Source organism: Corticium candelabrum, chromosome 7, assembly GCF_963422355.1.
Source record: "Corticium candelabrum chromosome 7, ooCorCand1.1, whole genome shotgun sequence".
NCBI lineage: Eukaryota > Metazoa > Porifera > Homoscleromorpha > Homosclerophorida > Plakinidae > Corticium > Corticium candelabrum.
Window position 1 is genome coordinate 1,004,633 of NC_085091.1, and position 21,531 is coordinate 1,026,163.

General features: G+C 41.4%; 3 protein-coding genes across 3 annotated transcripts in view; all 3 read right to left on the reverse strand.

The window, feature by feature from the left end:
- Positions 1-199: 199 nt before the first annotated feature.
- Positions 200-12,186, reverse strand: LOC134182299 (prohibitin-2-like). The gene is made up of 10 exons (XM_062649693.1): positions 12,045-12,186; positions 11,817-11,978; positions 11,352-11,476; positions 11,164-11,223; positions 8,827-8,901; positions 8,713-8,767; positions 2,626-2,729; positions 1,550-1,627; positions 1,416-1,492; positions 200-393 (listed from the first exon to the last, which is right to left on the reverse strand). Exons 1-10 carry the CDS (start codon positions 12,163-12,165, stop codon positions 333-335), a joined length of 918 nt encoding a protein of 305 aa, XP_062505677.1. The 5' UTR covers positions 12,166-12,186; the 3' UTR covers positions 200-332.
- A 146-nt stretch (positions 12,187-12,332) lies between these two features.
- Positions 12,333-14,209, reverse strand: LOC134182298 (forkhead box protein L2-like). The gene has a single exon (XM_062649692.1). The coding sequence runs from the start codon at positions 13,610-13,612 to the stop codon at positions 12,623-12,625; it is 990 nt and encodes a 329-aa protein (XP_062505676.1). The 5' UTR covers positions 13,613-14,209; the 3' UTR covers positions 12,333-12,622.
- A 580-nt stretch (positions 14,210-14,789) lies between these two features.
- LOC134182296 (ubiquitin carboxyl-terminal hydrolase 5-like) overlaps positions 14,790-21,531 on the reverse strand; it is a 19,757-nt gene continuing 13,015 nt past the window's right edge. Inside the window, exons 14-23 of the mRNA XM_062649690.1 lie at positions 19,964-20,069; positions 19,718-19,775; positions 18,513-18,635; positions 18,328-18,416; positions 17,972-18,085; positions 17,721-17,917; positions 17,174-17,260; positions 16,984-17,110; positions 15,830-15,914; positions 14,790-14,995 (exon numbers count right to left, since the gene is read on the reverse strand). Coding sequence (XP_062505674.1) covers positions 14,902-14,995; positions 15,830-15,914; positions 16,984-17,110; positions 17,174-17,260; positions 17,721-17,917; positions 17,972-18,085; positions 18,328-18,416; positions 18,513-18,635; positions 19,718-19,775; positions 19,964-20,069 — 1,080 coding nt within the window. The 3' untranslated portion in view covers positions 14,790-14,901. The remainder of the gene's footprint in view (positions 14,996-15,829; positions 15,915-16,983; positions 17,111-17,173; positions 17,261-17,720; positions 17,918-17,971; positions 18,086-18,327; positions 18,417-18,512; positions 18,636-19,717; positions 19,776-19,963; positions 20,070-21,531) is intronic.

Genomic DNA, 21,531 nt, shown 5'->3' on the forward strand with positions numbered 1-21,531 from the left:
ACACACACACACACACACACACACACATTCAATAACCGCACAAGCAAAAATCCACAATCACAATAAGACTGTCATATCCATCATGCAAACAAATACCCCAAATTAAAATTACATACACAAGAAGACAGCCCTCATCCTTGCCAACACAACACACCAACAACCACAATAAACAACAAATATAACAAAAATCAACAAGACATCAATGCACAACACAACATCTAGATTATTCAATATCGTCTACATAGAAGGCTACAACAGTGTGGACGACACATCAATCTTAATTTGTAACATTTCAGTGAACAAAGCAAGAAACAAAATACGTTCACATCTGTCTATTTCTTCTTGTTGGTAGCTTTACTGCCCTCCTTGATAACGTTATCAATCAATGCATCCCTAAAAATCAAAGGCATTCCATTAATCAGTTTTTGATTGATAAACGATGATTATCACATGCTGTTAACATTCCTTCTTTACATTGATTTAAGTTACAACATCAATTTGCCTGCCTGTTGCTTGTGTGTGTGTGTGTGTGTGTGTGTGTGTGTGTGTGTGTGTGTGTGTGTGTGTGTGTGTGTGTGTGTGTGTCAGTGTGTGTCACTGTGTGTGCACATGTGTCTGGCTCTGTTGGTGCATGCCCCGTGTGCCTGTATGCCTGCCAACCAACCAACCCCAACAACTTATTAACTAAACACCAGTAAACACACAATACGACATTTGCTGTTGGCTGATACAAAATAGACTTGTCCGTCTAATTTCTCATCACGCACGTGTCTACCTCATTACAAAACACCATTCACACACACACACACACACACACACACACACACACACACACACACACACACACACACACACACACACACACACACACACACACACACACACCTAAATCCTAAAAAATTCTAAATGTCAGGAGCTGCCTCTCAGAGGTCATGCCCCCAGCTGTTAATCTGGGTCCTGTGCGCTACTCAGGGAACTCTGAGCCTGTGCTAGCAAACTCCTGGAGCCAGGCCAGGCACTCGCAGGAGCACCGACTTGTGAAGCTAACTGTGGTGTGAGCACCCGAAGTCTCACCAGGACCCCAGTGGCTGATGTCACGTCACGGCCGATGGCCACTTAGGACCCCAGTCAATGACCAGGTACTCATTTATACTCCTGAGTCAAGGAAGGCAATTGTATGTGAGTTTCTTGCCCAAAGAAATTATGCCATAGCTCGCCATCACTGTGACTTGAACCTGCAACCCTGCAAGTTCCCGGATGTGAACACTCCATAGACGACTCGCTAACCAACTGAGCCATTGCACCACACACACACACACACACACACACACACACACACACACACACGCACGCACACACATTTAAATTCCCACAACACACGCCAGTTTTGCAACCAAATATAACAGTCGACTCACATCTCTTCGTCTCCAAGTCGAAGATTTAGCAACAATGCTTGTCCATCCAAAAATACTCGATTAGTAGACTGGGCAATCTAAAACGACGAGACTCATAAACAATTGCACGTTTCAATGTTAGTAATCTTTCTTACTGTTCTGGCAATTACTTGAGCCGCCTTGATCTTTCGTAGTTTCAAATAACCGGGATTTTCCGTCATGGCTTTACCAACGTAGACAGCAGTTAAGGAAATCAATCAGTTGATGTGACCAAAATGTATGAACAGTAAGGCATGAATGCTGTAAGACGTTTGTGTTGTGATGTAAATAATGCACACACACACACACACACACACACACACACACACACACACACACACACACACACACACACACACACACACAACACAACACACACACCAAAATAAACAGACAAACAAACAAACAAAGCTGACAGACAAACAGACAAACAACAAACAAAACAGAAAAGCGTCAAGCAGACAGACAGACAAACAATTGGTTTCTTCATCCACAACTACATGGGCGTAACTGCAACCCCTGCCAACATAGCCTCTAGCTAGACACCACACTAAAATCAAAACTCAAAGTCTGTAAGCCCTAAACTACTAACTACTACAGCATACCTCACCCATACTAGCAAATGCATGTCCCTAAAGTCACTACATCTTGCCATTTGAGGCATTTCACAGACGTTTCACACTCCCACTCAATACATGTCCTTTCACACCTACACACACCACACACCCTCCCACACATTGGACAAAAGATAGAGCCCTCTAGAGACCATGTGTGCAAGCAGAATAGGTAATTGCCGACAACAAAAGGCTTAATCGTAGAAAGCTTATCAAAGCTAACCATCCACCTCCAACTCAGCCAACACACAGACTGACAAACAGACAGAGTAAGACTCTGCATGAACAAAAAGTGCAAAATTGATTTCAATAGCACCAAGTTGTTCAGCCATTAGTTGGAAAGGTGGTTTGAATATAATGGATTTTAGCTGTTAAAATGTCTATGTATGTGTAGGATAAAGGTTTTAGTTTTCACGTTTTACTGTTAGGTATTATAGTTTGATGTTTAAACATATATGACAGACAGATAGACAGACAGACAGACAATCTGACAGACAGACACATAGACAGACAAAGAGACAGACAGAGAGACAAACAGACTGTTCAAACAAGACAATCTCTATAAAACAAGAGGATATGAGTGATGCGGCCGCAGCTTCTCCCTCGGCTTGAACAACTTTCTGCTGCCGTTCCTGCTTGGCTTTCTCAACAATAAACACAGCTCTCTGCGCCTCTTGCTGTGCTACAATGAAATGAGAAACTTCACACACAACGTCATCAACACCAAATTACTTCAAGCAAAATTTCACTTTTATGTGAAAAATTAAAAATTAAAAACTAAATAAAAAATAAAAATAAAAAAATTAATGAGATGGCTTAGTGGTTAGCGACAATGGCTACCACTCCATGGTTTGGGGGTTCAAACCCCAGTGACGACAGTAAATTGTGAAACTTGTCTGTCTTTCTTTCTCATGTTTCTCTAGCTTTATCCACGAGACTATGACTCGTTTCAGTCGTTGGGGAGTTTCTGTGGTCTGGCGTATGGGCTGTTGACGATGGCGTTCAGTGCTTTCCTGGTGGTCGTTGATATCCACTAGGTGTGCTGTCCACGAGTTCGCGGTCACCGTAATGCCTGCAATCTATATGGAATTGGCTAGTCATTGATCACCGTATGGACTACACAGAAACATGTACCCCGCTGGGCTCACCTGCCGGGTTGGTGGGCGCCCAGATGGGGGTGAAGACCCCACTTGCCCATTATGGAGGGGCATAACAACACAATAAATAAAAATAAATAAAAATTAATAAAAACTATTTAAAAATTAAAAAATAAAAATAAAATAGAAATAAAAGTAAAAAATACAAAATACAAAATAAAAAGTTAAAATAAAAATAAATATCGGTACATTAAAAAACAATTACTACAATTATAATTTAATTTAATTTGACATAATTTGAGATGCTAAGTAAATATAATTAATTAATCAACCATTGACACTACAAAAATCTTTGTCACAGAATACGATCAACCAACTGATTAAACCAAGGGCATAATTTGTTTGAGACTATCCTTTTCTAGGTTGGATAGAGTGGAAAGAGACAGGGCACGTTTACCATTCAAACAGAACTTTTCCAAAACAAGATAGATGAGGCGGTAACATCTGAATCAGTGCTTGTGTCAGAGTCATCCCAGGTGTATACGTGTTCTTTGTCATAGTTTCGCATTTCATCTACTTTTTTCCACCTGTTAGAATGTCTACTAATTCTTCAGGAGTTTGTTCTGCCAAACACAAGAAATCAGCTGCCGTTCAACTTTCGCGTGGGCAATCCAGAATAAGCGCAACTAGTGCTCTAGAAATGTTACACAAAGCGAGTGCGTTGATTTGGAAGGTCAAAGCTGGTAGAGACATAAGCTTTACATGTCTAGGTGCTTTTTCTATCCTTTCTATCCGTACTGATGGTAGGATAGGTTGGAAAGTCTATCCATTCTATCCTTTTTCGGAAAACAGAAAAGTTACCAATGAAACAGTGTAATGCCTTTCCAGTCTATCTGTTTCCGGAAAGGTTTGGGAAACTGCTCATTCTATCCGGAAAAGGAAAGGTGCCCAATTGAACACACTAGCAGGCCTTTCCACTCTATCTGTTTCTAGAAAGGTCCCAAACGAACACGCTCCAACAGTAACACAAGTTGTGCACAGCATGAAACATATAACACTTCCAGTCTATTTTTGGATGTCAGACACCATGTGTTAACTTTTCTAGGAATGACACCACCAGGAGCTTGAACTAGGAAATAGGAAAATGCACTCCAACTGAGTTGCTGGAATCAACCTGACTTGTTCATGGGTTGACATAAAAAACAATTAGATAGCTTTTTAACTGTAGCAACTTTTCCTGGAAATGTCAACAGAAAGAAACCAATTCCCAAGTTACTTAAAATTGTTCCCTAAAGGTTAATTAATCTTCAAGGCATTATTACACCTGAGCTGTCTACTCTTCATATCATACACACTTACCCTGTACATAATAATTAATTAAATTACATACTGCCAGTTGGTACTTGTGATAATTGGCACATTAGACTACACACATGCTACAATAAAAATTAATATCAATTAATTAATTATGTAAAATGGCTGCAATAAATGCAAAATGAGTTTCTATTTTGATAACATTTAAATAGAATGTCTCCAAGGCATCATCATTAGTGCCTAAAGCTGTGTTTTACTCCTTGCTTCCATAGCCATGGGACCCCTGAAAACCACAACTGACTTGTCACCAAGTGATACAAACTTGGTGACAATATATATATATATATATATATATATATATATATATATATATATGTTTGCTACTGAAATTCAGCGCAGTGTTCAGGTTCATGGTGGTGTTGACTTCCTTGGTTGCCCTGTATATGGATCTTCCTCATATGTTACTAAATTTGTTTCCCAATGAGTGGACAAGATTTTGGATTGGCAGGACCGTTTGACAGCTTTAGAGGATCCTCAGGTGGAGCTTCATCTTCTCCGGAGCTGTTTGAGCCTTTGCAAGCTGAATCACATCATTAGAACGGTTCCTGGCTTCAAGATCAATGATGTATTGATGCAGTTTGACAGTGGTCTTCATCACAGTTTAGAGGCTTTATCCTCTTCTTCGATCTCTGACCTGGCATGGAAACAGGCAACTCTTCCAGTTCGTTTGGGTGGTCTAGGTCTTCGTGAGGCCTCTAGATCTTCATCTGCAGCTTTCGTTGGCAGCTGCAACTCTTCTCAGCAGTTGTCTCTCCGTCTTCTTAATGACTCAGCGTTCATGCCGGTACATGAAGAAAATGATTGGACTCAGCATTCTTCCTCTTTCCCTGGTGAAGTGCAATGCCGGCAACATCTTGCAAGTCTTTTACCACCTACTAGTTCTGTCTCGTCCTCTGTTTCTTCTACACAACATTCCTTCCAGAAGGTTCTGGATGATGCTTTGAGATCCAGCATTAAAGTCAGCCTTGTTAGTCTGCGAGAACAGGCACGTTTCAGTGCTGTCGCATATCCTCATGCGGGGGCTTGGTTGAGGGCAATCCCCAACTCAAGTCTAGGCCTGGCCATGTCTCCGCGTGAATTTGTGACTTCTTTGCGTTTGCGTTTGGGAATTCCGGTTTTTCCAGCACCCCCACACTCAGTCCGTTGTGTGTGCGGTCATGAATTGGACATTTGTGGTGACCATGCTCTTGGCTGTGGTCCTCTTCGGATTAAGCGACATGATGCCTTATGTGACGTCATCTTCCACTGGTTGCTCTTAGACAACTCCAATGTACGTCGAGAACAACGCTGTTCCTCTCATTCTATGACAAGACCAGGTGACGTTTTCCATCCCGACTTTTCCCTAGGCAAGGCTGCTTATTTCGACATTTCCGTGAGGAATTCGTTCACTCCCTCTCACCCTATTAATGCTGCCATAAAAGCTGGTGCTGCTGCTGAGGCTGGGGAAGTGGACAAAGATGAACGCCATCTTGCTAACGTTTCAAGTTATGGCTGTTTGTTTTACCCTCTTGTGGTGGAATCATACAGAGTGAGGGCTGCACATAGTCTGGAGGTGTTGAGATCAATTGTCAAGAAGTCTCTTCTATCATCTGGCTTGTCTCTGGGCCAAGCTTCCAGGCAATTTCACGAACAGTTATCTGTTTGTTTATGGCAGTATAATTCAAGACTGATTAGTGACTATCTACCTAATTATTATGACTTAGACTCTTTGTGCTTCCGTCCTTAGGGCGGATATGTGTTATCTGTATTATATACAAATATATGGTTTTATATATATATATATATATATATATATACATGTATATATATATATATATATATTATAATTGGTGACAATATATATATATATATTAAAATCATACATAGTGACTTTCTTTTCACATGACAAATTCCTATTGCGCAGATCGCGAGTGCACGTTTTGAGTATGCAATTTGCTCAGTCATGTAAATGTTACCAAGTCTCGAAGTAAGCATACAAAAATGCTCAAAAATGGGTATGTTGTGATTGGCTGACTTTGAGTAAGACTTAAAGGCCATAAGCATGCATTACAGACACACCCACACTCACATATCACCTACACTACTAGTAGATGGGCCAACCGTCCAACTGCTTAATTAATTAATTAATTGGTCACGTGTTACACAAGAAGCAAAGCGAGTCACTCAAGTCAGATACAGTCGTATGTCACGTGACCAGCCTGCGCTACTGTACACCCTTCACAGGGCCGGGTAACTAAGAGATATCTGCAAACGATGGCACTGTTGATCTCTTCCATACAGAAATTCAAGTGCGTGTACAGTGAGTTTCACAAGCTTTGGGCATTTTACAGTGTATGTGAAATACATGTTATGATGTAGAGAAGACACACAAAAAGCAGTCACAAGTAGCCTTGTGTAGCCAGACCCTCTCGGCCATCATACTTCCGGCAGGAAAGGAAGTATGATGGTGGAGAGGGTCTGGCTACGTGAAACTAAGTCACAAGATGAAGGAATTGACAATAATGACGTGTGGGTAAAAAAACTTACAACTAATTGCAGTTTGTCATATTCATAATCTTTTGTTGTCTAATGGTATGCACAGCATGTAACAGAAGACACTTTGCCAATTGTGCATTCAGACTGGAATCTGTACTCTACAACAACCGAACGGTATTGCATCTAGGAACGGTATTGCATCTACGTGAAAAGGTAGATCCATGTGATTCATAGCAAGTCCCACTCAGTTAGAAAGAAATGTGCAGCTTCAGAGCGCAAAACAGCAAAGGGTAAATGAACAGAAGACATTCACACTGTGAATGTAGTGTGAAACTGGTAAAAGTACGAATTATGTTAAAGGCAGCTACAGCAAGTCTTAGGGTGACTACAGACCATCTTCTCTATGTTTTCTTTAGTTAGTTTTCGTTGTCACCAGAATAATACACGTGCGCGCGCACACACACACACACACACACACACACACACACACCAATTCCAAGCCAAGCATATTGTGCAACACGTAAAATTCATTATTCAATGTTATCTAGATAAAACATAATCTTTACCACTATCCCCTATCCAAAACATTCTCCACCAAAAACATAGCAACAACAATCACTTCCAGACACTCCACCACCAGCAAGTTAACAATCTGTGAATTCCAGCACGATTCCCACCACAGGGACTGTTGACTCAACATCAGGCCCCTCCATAGATTCCAGTAAAGTCGTCTGTGTGTGGCCTACAATATGGGTCTGTAGATTATTGCTTGGGAAGTGACACTAAACAACAGATGTCTCATAATATAACTCTAATTGAATTGAGCATCAATTGCTTAACTCTTCCATCTAAACTAGAAGAGCCCAGTTACATCCTGATAGTCCTAAAGCAATAGACACTCAATTACAGCCGGAAAACTGTTTATTGCTGGCTGGAAGTCTCTAAGTTGGTAGCAAACAGATTACTAAAGACAACTGGTAATAATTGAGTTGTCCTGTTGCCACATGAACTGGTCTCTTTGGCATCAGATTGGAAGGAAATTAAGAATGCATAAGGCAAGCCAACCAGACCCTCAAGAAGCTTGGCAATGTATACACCATATTCAAGCTAAGTGCATCCCTGTGATACACAAAGAGCTAAGGTATGGGTAAATGAGATTCCTATGATACACAAATATCGAAAGCCTGAAGGTATAGAAAGATGAGAAAGTGTACAGTATGCAAGATGGAGGTGCATCATTCAATGCGATCCATCAATCCAATCAATCCAATCCAATCCAATCCATCCAACACACACACACACACACACACACACACACACACACACACACACACACACACACACACACACACACACACACAACAATCTATCCAACACATCGATCCCCTGCAATCCATCGAATACACTCCAACATACACCAACCTCACAAACTGACTAAACTACAAGTTGCACTACAACTCTCTGTTATGTTACGATCACATCATCCCTCTAATAGCCTAATTACTAAAATCAATTTTGTACAATACTGTAAATGTAAAATGTTTCAATACTAAAATGTATGCTTAAAATTTATTAATATAGAAATTAATTAATTAATTAAACATTTAACGATGCTCACAACTTACAATTAATTTATTACTTAAATGTTTATGGTGCTCACAACTTACCTTTAATTCATTAATTAATTAATTAAACAACTGATGCTCACAACTGACTTACCGACTTGCTTTGATTCAATTGCTGCAGAAAACTCAGCACTAAACGTCAAGTCGGTCTATAGACAAGTCAAAATGTGATGAATGTTGAGTAACTAAAGATTGTTGGAATGCTCACAATAGAGACGTCATCCAGAATTATGTCAAAATCCATAGCTCTCTGGGTCAGCTGGTTGCGAATCATTAGACTAACCTACAAGAGAAATGATCAATTAGCAACACGTTTATGGAAACAAACCAGACTAATTGGTTAAAATTTTGCAAAGGAAACTAGTTCTGCAATTACATCAAGTTGTACATATACATACACACATCAAATTTTAAATTATTTAATATTATATTATATTAAATATTATATTACTGAAAATAGTCAATTAATTTTAATAATAGTATTATTGAGGGAGGCTATAGCCCCACAAACATCTTTGGGCATGTCACTCCGCTTCAAGCAGAACTCGGGTTAATTAAGTTATTAAACAGTCCGCTTACTCTCAGAGTAGTACGTTGACGACAACGTTGACTATCTCTTTGATAATACACATCATCATTTCAGTACATGGTAGAACCAGCAGTGTCGAAAAGTCGTGGTGTGAAGTCCGTATGCACATACACGTTAAGACCTTTGCTACGCTATCCAGCAAATGCAAAGTCAACGAAGACCGCATCAAGAAAGCAGAAGTCTAGTTATGTTTCAAGGTCAACAACCCAATATTGACCAGGGAATGGAATCTCTGGCGGCTACCGATTTGCATGCACTAGCTCCATACTTCCTCTACTGTGTGCTCAGGTTAGTCTAGAAATGTTAGAATTGGTCAAAGCTGGTTTGCACTGATCACTAGTCTAGATTGCATTGTCATCAAGATGCCATTTAATTTGACAATCACAGCAAGCCTTGAAACCCTTTTGGCACAAACTGTAATTACCAGTGTTTCTACTCCTTTAATATGAACACTGACAGCACTCAGTCCCACAGTTTATTTGTAACCTGAAATCGATAATATATTTACTTATATGTCTATACAAACTGCATGTGATAAAAGTAGAAAATAGGCGTGGCTTTGCAAGTAAATAATAGGTGTGGTTTGCAGTGTAATTAATTAGCCCCCAAAATTAAGGGACATGCTATGCCGGAGATGCGTGTTTATCTGAGATGAGGCTAGCCAATCTCTTCAAAAAGGTTGTTGTCAAGGAGCTTGCAAATATTTAATACTATTATTAAAATTAATTAATTATTTTTAGTAATATAATATTATATATTAAATTATTTAATATTATATTATATTAACTATATTATGTATTACAATACTTAATGTTATATTATAAAATTTGTCGACAGCTGACAAATTCTAATATTTCACACTCTGTTGGCCATCTATTCCTTCAGCATTGATGACAAGTTCCGTAATTAATCGCCACTCAAACACACAAACAACACACACAAGATGTCCACCTGTTTTCTACCTAAGCCTCCAAGCCTCCCTTTCTGCATAACAGACAGTTTGTACACACAACTCCAAGGTATCCACCTGACTCAAACCTTTTACCAAAATGCGGTCAATTGATAGTCAAGTTGTGAGTCACAATGACGATAGACGTTGACCTCATAAACCACCACATTATGATTTGCTTTAATTGGCATATTTTATTATGGTAAATATCAATAAGTTCAATAATAAATTCACTACATGAAACCTACTTGTTGCATCGAGTCAGGTGGTGATGACCATAACAAGCTTGCACAGTTGACTTTCCGCTGAGCAAAATAATTGACATCTGTTGCCACTTGTTGCATCAAACAAGTGCAAAGACGTCAACCAACTCAATGTGTTAAGCTCGCTTTCATTTGGCTTCGCTCCTTTGATTCAGTCATCAAGTCTTTACCAGCAAATAATTTCCAGGCCTCGGTGTGATGCATTGCAATGTGTGTATGCATCTAACTTATAGTCACTAATGCATACCGCCGTGAGTGCTCATATACTGATCAACCGTTCTATTTATATTATTCATTATTATTAATTTTTTTATAATTATTTATTTATATTTTCTGTAATTATTTATTTATATTTTCTGCGCTCGTTGCAGCTCACAGCTGTAGCAATAGTTTCGCTTGCCTTGTGGCTCGTCCAAACATAGAAATATAATTTCAGTTTTATGTGTCTGATGATAGGTAGTAAGACACAATACACGTTCGATGCCCAAAATGGCTTAATTAATTAATTAATTAATTTTGCTCACATCGAACACTTTCTCACAAAACTACAGATAACCGTATGTTAAACAGTTTGATCAAATGTATTGATTACACGATCACCAATCAATAAATCATGTCTTAACACCTACTCTATAATACATGACATACTGACAACACAGACTGTCATCATTATTTTGACGTCATATCGTATGCATGTAAGACTCTTTAGTACTGTGGTAACGATTACATCATGCTTTGCCTCACCTTTTGACGCTGTGTGATGAGTTGTGATGCATTAAACTGAGCAACCACACTCTTCAAAACCTAAACACGTGACGACATACTAATATCAATTTTGTCATTAACAAAGTTGATATCGAAAGTTGGAAATAAATGGAATGTGTGGCTAGAAAAGTGGAGACTAATTGTACACTGTACTGTGAATGACTCACTTCATTGGTGATGGATGGTAGAACACGCTCGTCAAAGTCAGTGCCGAGTAGTTGATACATTTGTGGTAGGCGATCAGCGAGAGGACGAGACAGAACACGGAGACTAATGTTGACCATCTGTAGATCTTGCAAGAGAAAGTAAATGTGATGCAAAGAAACAAACTGAATTTTGGAAAATCAAAGAAAAAGAATAAACGGACACACACACACACACACACACACACACACACACACACACACACACACACGCCACCACCACCACCACCACCACCACCACCACCACACCACCACCACCACCACACCACCACCACCACCACCACCACCACAAATAGACACGCAGACAAAGCACACAAACACAAAAACAGAAACAGACCAACCAACTGAACGACTGACCTACATACTGGTACCTACCAACAGTTAAACAAACACAAGAGCAAACAGACTAAAAAAGGAGAGTAAGCAAACCTTTGCTGCCGGTAGGCGATGAAATTCTCCTCGGCTTCGTTCTGATGTCATAAATTATCGGATACTGGAACCACGGAACCCTGAAGTGAAGACCTTCGGCGTACACACGATTCTGAATGCCACCTAATCGACTAAAAATTATCGCTCTATGACCGCCGTCGACTACGAAAAAGGCAGAAAAGACGAGATCACGTGACCACCAGAATTCCCCACAAATCGCCTCTCTACCGTTGTATACGCTGCTCTTTATGCCCCACAACGCCGCTCCTGCACCGATCAAGAGCGTCGCTCCGGTGCCGAGACCTTTGGGCGCTCCTGCGGCTCCCAGTTTGCGAAATGCTTGCGCCATTAGAATTCACGTAACGCGCGCGATTTACGCGTCACGCGTACGCATGACAAATAACGTATATTTACGTAATGACGTAATGAAAACCGTTGTGCACGTGTACCTGTGCGCACATGAAAACAAACAAATTGCGTAAAGTAAACTGAAGCAACTGGATATGAAGAGTGTGGTACGATAGCTCTGTATTTATTTAAAAATGCACGATAAAACAACACTACATACACACGTTGCAAGGTGCAAATCTGACAATCCGACGAAGAAGTCTTGATCTCTTCAAAATTACCAAATAAATATCCGAGGAAACAAACACTCCTCATCTCCGCAGTCTAACGTTTACCAAAAAAAGATGTCAGCTTCACTGAAGTCTCCAAATCATAAAACTATTAACCTATTTACAGTCAAAATCTGTGACGTTGCCCGTCCGTTTCTCACTCTGTCGTGCGTGTGTGCGTGCGTGACATCATGTCGACACCGAGAGGTAGGAATCATAGGCGTAGGGATGATAGCGCGGAGGTTGATAGTAAGAGTATGACTGCTGCTGAGGCGGGGGACTGTAAGGAGCGGCAGAGAACGGAGGAGGTGGTGGAGACTCGGTCGCAAATTGAGGCGACTGATACTGATAGTGGCTGCCGGTACTGCTCGGCGACGGCGTCGCAAAGAGCGGCTCGTCGAGACAGCTGGATATTGACGGCGTTTCTTCCTTGATGGCGTGAGAAAACGTCGGATAGGAGGAGTAGATAGAGTCGGTCGGTGTCGTGGTTAGTTGTTCAGCGTGAGACAGACTGCAGGGAGTTTGATGCGGCGGCATACTGCACGTGGTGGATGGCCCTAGCGGAGATGATAAGGAATCGAGAGGCGGCGGGAGGGGAGCAGAGTAGGGTATGCTGCTGTAGGCGCACGGTGGAGGGCTATTATAGTAATGAGTCGGACTCATGTAGTTGGTCCACGTTTGTGGTAGAGAAGCTTGAGATGAGTGAAGCCCGCTGCTGGCCGTCGTAAAATAAATCGGCTTCTTCTCTTCGCTCGGTCGCATCGGTCGCTTCATTCTGCGTCGGCGGCGGAAATTTCCGTTCTCGAACATTTCCTCGCATGTCGGGTCGAGCGCCCAGTAGTTGCCCTTCTTGTCTGGTCCGCTGCGAGGGATTTTGTGGAAGCACTCGTTGAGTGACAAATTGTGACGAATCGAGTTCTGCCAACCTTTCTTGTTTTTTTCATAATAAGGGAACTTGTTCATTATAAACTGGTAGATCTCGTTGAGTGTCAACTTTCCTTCTGGTGACTGTAGGACGGCCATGGCTATCAGAGCGACGTACGAGTAGGGAGGCTTCACTGTCACATCTCGATCGTTGTCTGTTGGGATGAGAGTCATTAGAGTTGGCTTCAGATCGGAGTTGGTGTCCGAGATGTCACTGAGTCGACGTGCTGCGGATGGGTCTTGAACCTCGGCCATGAGAATGAAGGACAGTTAACGAGGAGTGAATCAACAAGCAAGGAGATAACGTAAACAGCAGCAGCACCGCTGGTTTAGTGTGAGTGTGGGAAGGAGCTCTCTCGTTTTACACTGCTCGCGCCTGCCTCTGATTGGTCAAACCCACGCAGAGTTGTTACTCTCGGTTGACTTGAACCAATCACCGTTATGTGTTCGTTATCCAATTAGCACTCGCTAATTATCAATGACAGATTGGGGGAGGCACGTCGTGGGATCATCTTTCCTTCCCAGAGGCAAGCTACTGATTGCCACGTGCATTAGAGAACATTTTGCAATCCGACGCGTAAATTGCTTTACAATCAGTCAACAAACAGACGACAACGGCCGCGCAACTCAAATCACCACTCAACATTACCGCATCCACCGACTGCATCATTTACACCCAAACCGTTGCAGATAGTTTCCATGTAGCAATCCAAATTGTACATGGAAGCTCCCTACAGGCGGAAACCCTCCATTTCGTGAAGCGAAGTCTTTTGTTTCTCGATCCGCCTGCGGTCAGGTTTCGCGGTAACACTCTGTCTGAGCATGCGGATGCGATTGATTCTAGTGGGCGGGCTCACGACGGCGCGCAAGTTCATTGTCGTTTCGTCGGCTTCACCGCACCCTTACGGGCCGTCACGTCGCTCCTAACATACCTCGCAACCATCAAATACACTACGCTAATTGGACGAAAAGCGCGGCAAGAGATTCGCGGCAACAGAAGGCGGGAAATTTACAGGAGCTGAAAGGTAGGCGCAAATATACGACCAAGTCGTTGTATTTCCATAATTATCGCTTTAGGGGCGTGAACGAAGTGCAATCTAAAACCGGAAGTCGTTAGAGCGGGTCGCTTTACGGTCCGGATATCCTTTAGTTCCTCCGTAGGGAATAGGCATCGGTCGCGTGCGGCTTGTCATTCAGATAGTGCGTGCGCCTCGAGCGCTTTTCGACGCTCTATCGTGCTGATCGTCGTTAGACGGCCGGTCGTCGCCATTCGTGACAGGTTGGCCAGAAAACGAGCGTCTAGTCTAGGGAAATGCGGATGGCGTCTGTTGCGGAAAGAGTTGCAATTTGGTATGAGAGATGTCTTATCACCCGAGCCTGGCGTCGGCTACGGCCAACTGTGAGACAACCGCTGAGAGCCGGGCACCACCTATCTGATCCGAATGTTTATTTGTTGTCTGTTTCACTGAAAGCCGCGAAATTTGAATGTAACTATAGTAACGTCATCAACATCCGATTTTGTAAATTATCGCGCTTTCTAGTCGCTACACGCCGATCCGCTCGAACAGATAGAGATAGGCGAGGTCTTTCGGCAGTCGTTCCGACAGCGCTACCTTGCGGTCGTTGAAGATGACCCACCTGGCGGGAAAGAAAAATAGATCATGAATGAAATGACATTTCAATGAAAACGGTCCGGTCCCTAGGGAGTGAAGTGCTAGAATTTAGCACTCAAGTAATTTGTTCTACACCGATTAATACATTTACTTTGGACGTCGGTGAGTTACTCTGCCAGTGAAAATGTTTTCCCACTGGTTGGGGAGCACTGCTAGTGCTTTTCTCAACCCCTACTAAGTTTATTTACAAATCAGTCTTCACAAATTCTCACCACGATCGATAATGAAAAGTATTGTACACACAATCTTATCATTCATTAGTTAGAAAAGAGTGACATCCCGGTTGAATGAAATCGTTCTGGCGGGAAATCTGTCAAGTGCATGACCTCGTGCGCATGCCACCTAACCCGTGAAAAAATGGTCTCGGGCTTATCACAATCATCCAGCTTGGGTTTGTCAGTGGCCGCTCTTAGACGGTCTTCAATGTTTCATAATCTACCACCGTCACGCTCTCGAGAGACCACAAATATGACGAGAACACAAAGCACAAGTTTCATACCCAAACAGAAGACGCACATCTAACCATTACACTCAACATTGGCCACAAATCCCTCCCACACGGACTACAGCACTCCCAGTCAGCAAGACTGCAACAAACAGAAACCTTATTAGGCCTCGTCTGCGGTTTGAGGGCCTTGAAAGCAAAGAAAACGTTCTAGATTGCCCTGCAGCTTCACTGGAGATGAAGTTGTATAACCGGGGCAGCCCCATTTACGTGTAACCGCAGTCTAAGGCAATGCAGACTACCAACAACTAAAGACCAACAATTATAGAGCACTCTAGATCTCACTACTCTCACCGTTCTTCCTTGAGAATGTGAACAACATAGTGACCAGTCATGGGCGACGATCCCATGTGACTGATGAATGCTCTAAGTCGATATTCTGTGACAAAAAGAGAGTGTATGTAAGTAACCAAATTTTGCAGAGTAACAAGGTTAAATGAATGTAAAGCAGCAGACACACATGATAGCCGAGGCATCAGGATACCCACAAGAAAGGCAAGTTGTCTTATTTACAGCCATAAGGTATCCATCAGAATCCATTTGAGAGACAAAATGAGACAGTATTACACATGAGACATTAACATGACCTGATTTCTTCTAATCCCATTCTAATCTAATGTCATATATAGTCATAGGTGTCCGACAAGGTTACACAGTCTATCTTCATCAGTTCGAATCCTCAACTTTCCCAGAAGAGAAACTCTAACCAACCTTAACCACTGACCATGAGAAACACACACAGACACAGACACACGACCACAATTCTAATGACATAAGGTTTGTATGTCTGATCAACTACAAAAACGTTAGTCTAGCTACACAAAACAGTGGCCACACTCCTAGTTAATGCTCTCACGTCAGACTCTGAATGAAATGCAAAGAAGTCCTACCTTCTCTGACATCTGTAGGTCTTACTACTATACTTAGACTGATGGTGTTCATTGCAAGAGCTTCTATAGCAGACTAACTTGATATCTTTGTCTCAAAGCTTCTGACATCATCATCATCATCGCAGGCTAAACTGATTCTGCATGTAGCTGAGAGCTAGTGCGATTAATGCAATTGCAAAATGCATATTCGAAGTCATTGTTTCAGCCATTATTGAGTGTAAGTTACGACCTTATATGACATCGCTAGTATAGAACAGAGAGTAAAATGTGAAATTCACTGATGTCAACCGTTAAACAGTGTCCATATCTCTACTGTGTTTCAACAAAAGGCCAATTAGAGCGATCAAATTTATGACGACGTGCGTGGCATACCAGCAACACAATGAAATGCAGCTGCGAAGAAAGACATGCCAGCTATGTAGCTATACTGAGCTGTAAGATGCCATCCTCGTCATTCACTTAGACAACAACGATTGATAGAACTATTTCCAATACTCCTGACTACCGGCTTGTCATTATACCTTCCGAGTCCATTACAAATATCATATGATGTCTTACTTCCACATCCATCTCGTAGCTGTTGCTCTGAAGGTTTGCTGTCATCTGATTGGCTGTCACTTAACAATTTGTCTAATTCATCTGCGTGACTAAACAGCCAGTCGGCAGCTCTTTCCAAGCTCCCACCCTACAAGACAGTATACTGAAGTTAATATGAGGAGAAAACGTTGCAGCGTGTGGGATGACATACAGTTGATTTTAATCCAAGCTGTGCTTGCTCTTGAGTAAATCCCATAGATGTGAGCATCATAATAGAATCGTCACTGAACGTAGCTTCCTGTCAATGAAAAAGTGAAAAAGAATAAGACAGACAAACAGACAGATTATTTTATTTTTACAGATCCTCTACTTGTACACATCCTAAACTTCTATAATGAACCAGTCCTTCACAGCAAAATACTTTAAACATTAGTGGACTAGGATCTGTACATTAAAGTCAAAAAGCTTGTCCATGTCATTCTTTGTTTCTGAAACTCTTGACAACTTTTTGAGGATTACTTTTGCGTTGCATCTTTGCAGAATCAAAGAGAACCGTTTCCTTCAGACAGACAGAGAAACAGACAGATAGACATACAGACATACAGACAGACACACAGACAGACAGACAAACAAAACAAACTGACACACAACAAATAGACTAACAACAAGACAGACAAACACGACTAACAGCCAATTAACAAACTAAAACACAAGCAAGCAAAAACAGAAGAAAGACAAAACATCAATGATTCAATTACACCGCTGGCAGTAGAGCTACTCTGTGGGCCCAACAACAATGGATCAGAAAAATCTGCATCTTCCATGTGTTCAAGAATCCATGCCATCGCAGCCTCAACTCCTGAATTATGTGTATGATACACAGCCTTACGACAACCCTCGTGAGCAAATCCCATGTCAGCCAACTGCTGGACGAGTGACTCATCAATTTGAGGTTCTGCAAACAGCAAGAGACATGAAGTAATAATTTAGTGATTAGTGACTGCAATACGTTGAGGTTGTAGTTGCTGTGGTGTCTGTTCTGGAAGTTCTTTCTCTCCTGGTTGAAGTCCTGTGGCTCTGAGTGATGAAATGTCCAATTCAAATGGCACGTCGATTACAACATCTGAGAAACGAAAACATATTGTTTGACAGAAGCAGACGGACAGACAGATGGACGAACAAACGGACAAACAGACAGACAGACAGACAGACAGATATACAGACAGACTGACAGACATATAGACAGACAGACAGACAGACAGACAGACAGACAGACACAGAGATAAACAGACAAACAGAAAGACAAACAGACAGACAAACAGAACAGAATAACAAAAGCAAAGACAAGGTAAATTTGAACCTCACCTAACTTCTTCGGCGTCCAATCATCACTTAACGAGAATTTTTTCATTTGAACCACCAAATAATCCGGAAACGTTACAAACCGTGTGGTTCTAATACCAACAAAAACACCAATCACACACACACACACACACACACACACACACACACACACACACACACACACACACACATTCCAATCTACCCACTTATGAGCTGTCAAATTCGTCTGCAATGCCGTGCTATAAAAATCATCAATCGCCTCTGGACTCGCAAATGCGGCAATACACGAAGCCATACGAATGACCGGCCGAACAACATCATCCGCCTTACTGCAATAAAAACAAAATTGATACAATCACACACTCAAACAATCAACAGTGACAAGAATAAACTCAGAGACAGCTGCTTCCAGCAGATGGATGGAAGTCATAAATATTGACTGATTAGTTAATTGATCAATAAACAAGACATGGTTTCTGTAACATCCCCCAATATTAATTACACTTAACATCAGCATACAAAGTCAGAAAGAAAAATATTAAAAAGTGTTACAATCTTGCATAAATCAGTATAAATAGAACGACTATAACATTGATGTAATAGAATGCAGATGGACACGTCGATGCAAATATCAATATTTACACTTGAGACGAGAGACAACATGGCCGCCTTATGTCAATCTCATGACACAGTGTGGTAGTCTTCAGCACTGACATAACTGACTACAACCAAGATCGCAACTTGTCAAGACTTGACCAGAAATATTTGTAAAAACGTCATAAAAATGTCATGAAAATGTGACGCTAACAACAATGTCCATGCCAGAAACAGAGCAAGCAATCCACACGTGACGTTGGATGTAACAATGGCTAATTGAACTTGTACAAATCGAGATCAAAGAAGATGTGATGTACGGAAATTCAACTCTCAAAGTTACTCAAAATTTAGGGGCGTAGGTAGCGTGGCATGGGCTAGACCAGGCTATAGCCTAGCCCATCATTTGTAAGCGTGACATCATAAAAATTATGGACTGTAAATACGTGTAAAGACCAAAGCTGTATATAGTATATACACCACCTTTTTTCCAGTCTGGATCAGCCACTGATTCCACCATATCAGTCAAGTCAATAAAATGGGCTTGTCCCATAGCATTGTGAAGCTTTGCCCCATTTCTAAAGGTCGCGCTACACCCCCGCAAAGTTGACCTTTCGTTTATTTATGTCCATTAAGTTAACACATTCTAGTCATCCATTCGTTGTTCGTTGATACTAATCTCTATATATAAATTTTTCAACTGTATTTTTTAATTAAATATCTGTGTTAATGTATATCACGTTATTTCTATATCATTATTGAAGCTGTTTCTGGCTTGGCAAAGTCAAGCAATGTGATGACTGTATAGGTGACTTACATCTTTTCCTTTTTCTCTTCCATTTCCTTCTTTTTCTTTTCCCATGCTGCAACGGCTTCTAATGAAATACACAAAATGTGAAAGGTAAGTCGTTTAAGGACAGACAGACAGACAGTCGGACAGACTGACTGACTCACAGACAACAAACAAACAATTAACAAACAGACCAACAAGCACAGGCACACACACACACACACACACACACACACACACACAAACACAGAACAAGTACAATCAAAGAGCTACCAATGTTAACTGCTTCCTCAAGAGGAACTGGGAGAGCCCATAATGTGTCTGTCCTTTGTGAATATCGAACACAGCCTGACCCCAAGCACTGAACACGTTCCTCTACCTGTCCACAAAGTATATAGTAGACAGTAACAATCCTAGATAACTCAAGTTTTCATAATTAGAGATCAGTTTGTATGTATGTATGTATGTGTGTATGTCCACGTATTCGTTTTATAGACAGATGCAGAGACAAACAGAGAAACGGACAGATGCACAAACAGACAGATAGCTGACACACAGAAAAATGAACAGATGCACAAACAGACAAATAGATGACAAGACAGACAACCAGACAACCAGACAGACAACAGACAGACAGACGGACAGACAACAGACAGACAGACGGACAGACAACATACAGACAGACAGACACAAAGTATAAAATGCTGCAGTAGATGAAGACAAGTCACTACCTTGTTTCCAACAAACACTAACATTCAACCTGTCATCGTCAATGACATCATCAATGATACAAGATCAAATATCCACCAATACAATCAGCCAAACGAGATAACAACCAGCTACAGCATTAACACCTTCCTTCCTGTTTACATTGGCCTTCTGTATCTATTTGTGTCACTCAAACAATCATTATCTCTTAATCTAGGATTTCAGCATAACACTCCATTAATGTATAATCATAGACATTGTGTTGCAACATTGACACCTTCCACCATATATCAAATAAACAAGCCGCTAGCCAGCTATCAACTTTCAATTTCCTGTCCAAATTAATTACGCTATTAGCATTGCAATTAGAAAAGAGTGTAGAGAGTAAACAAACAGACATGCTAACATGAGATAGTTTCCCACAGTGTAATTGGTTGGATACCAATCTGGACATGAATAAATACCCGGAAATATAGCACTAAATCTCAATTTCTCTGTCTGGTGATCCTTGACGCGCTTATGGTCTACATTTGCTTCCCAAGTCTGTGGTTGGATGCTAAATACCCGGAGGTGGAAAGAGGACTAAGCGATGCACAGGAAACAGATGGCTTACTGCCTTCCAGATATATCACTTGCACCAGCACGTTTACAGTCCAACAACAAACTAGAACAGTCAACACCAGAGGTGTGCAAGTCACAGATAGTTGACACCGTTTGTGACATATCGAGTGCACCTTCAAACACATAGAGAGACATGAAGCTTGTTGCTGTTGCTCCTGTTGTCATGGCAACAATATACTGGACTAATTGACACCAGAGGAAAGAAAAGTGAATGGTTACTAATGGCGAGATTAGACGTCATCTGCCTGTTTGGATCATGTGAAGGTAAACATGAAATCCTACCAGTAATCTGCCACTCTAATTTCCTATTTGTCTGGCATGGAGGTTTGACGCAACTGGAGTGCCTGGGTATGGTAGACTTGCTAGGCCGCCTGATGTAGTCTGACTTATTAGATTTCCCACTAAGAAATATTCACAGGACATCATGTGACCCACAAAATGAAAGAAGACTTAAAGTATGCCCCCTGGACTTACTAATACAGCAGCGGACTATCCTACAAAGCTAATTTACC

Excerpts from the sequence above, each read along its gene's own strand:
- LOC134182299 (XM_062649693.1), bottom strand. The coding sequence starts at position 12,165 with ATGGCGCAAGCATTTCGCAAACTGGGAGCCGCAGGAGCGCCCAAAGGT. Across the intron at positions 2,730-8,712 it reads AATTGAATCAAAGCAAGTCG|CACAGCAAGAGGCGCAGAGA; the intron begins GTAAGTCAGTTG and ends ATTTCATTGTAG. Across the intron at positions 1,628-2,625 it reads AAGCTGCGGCCGCATCACTC|GTTGGTAAAGCCATGACGGA; the intron begins ATATCCTCTTGT and ends ACTGCTGTCTAC.
- LOC134182298 (XM_062649692.1), bottom strand. The coding sequence starts at position 13,612 with ATGGCCGAGGTTCAAGACCCATCCGCAGCACGTCGACTCAGTGACATC.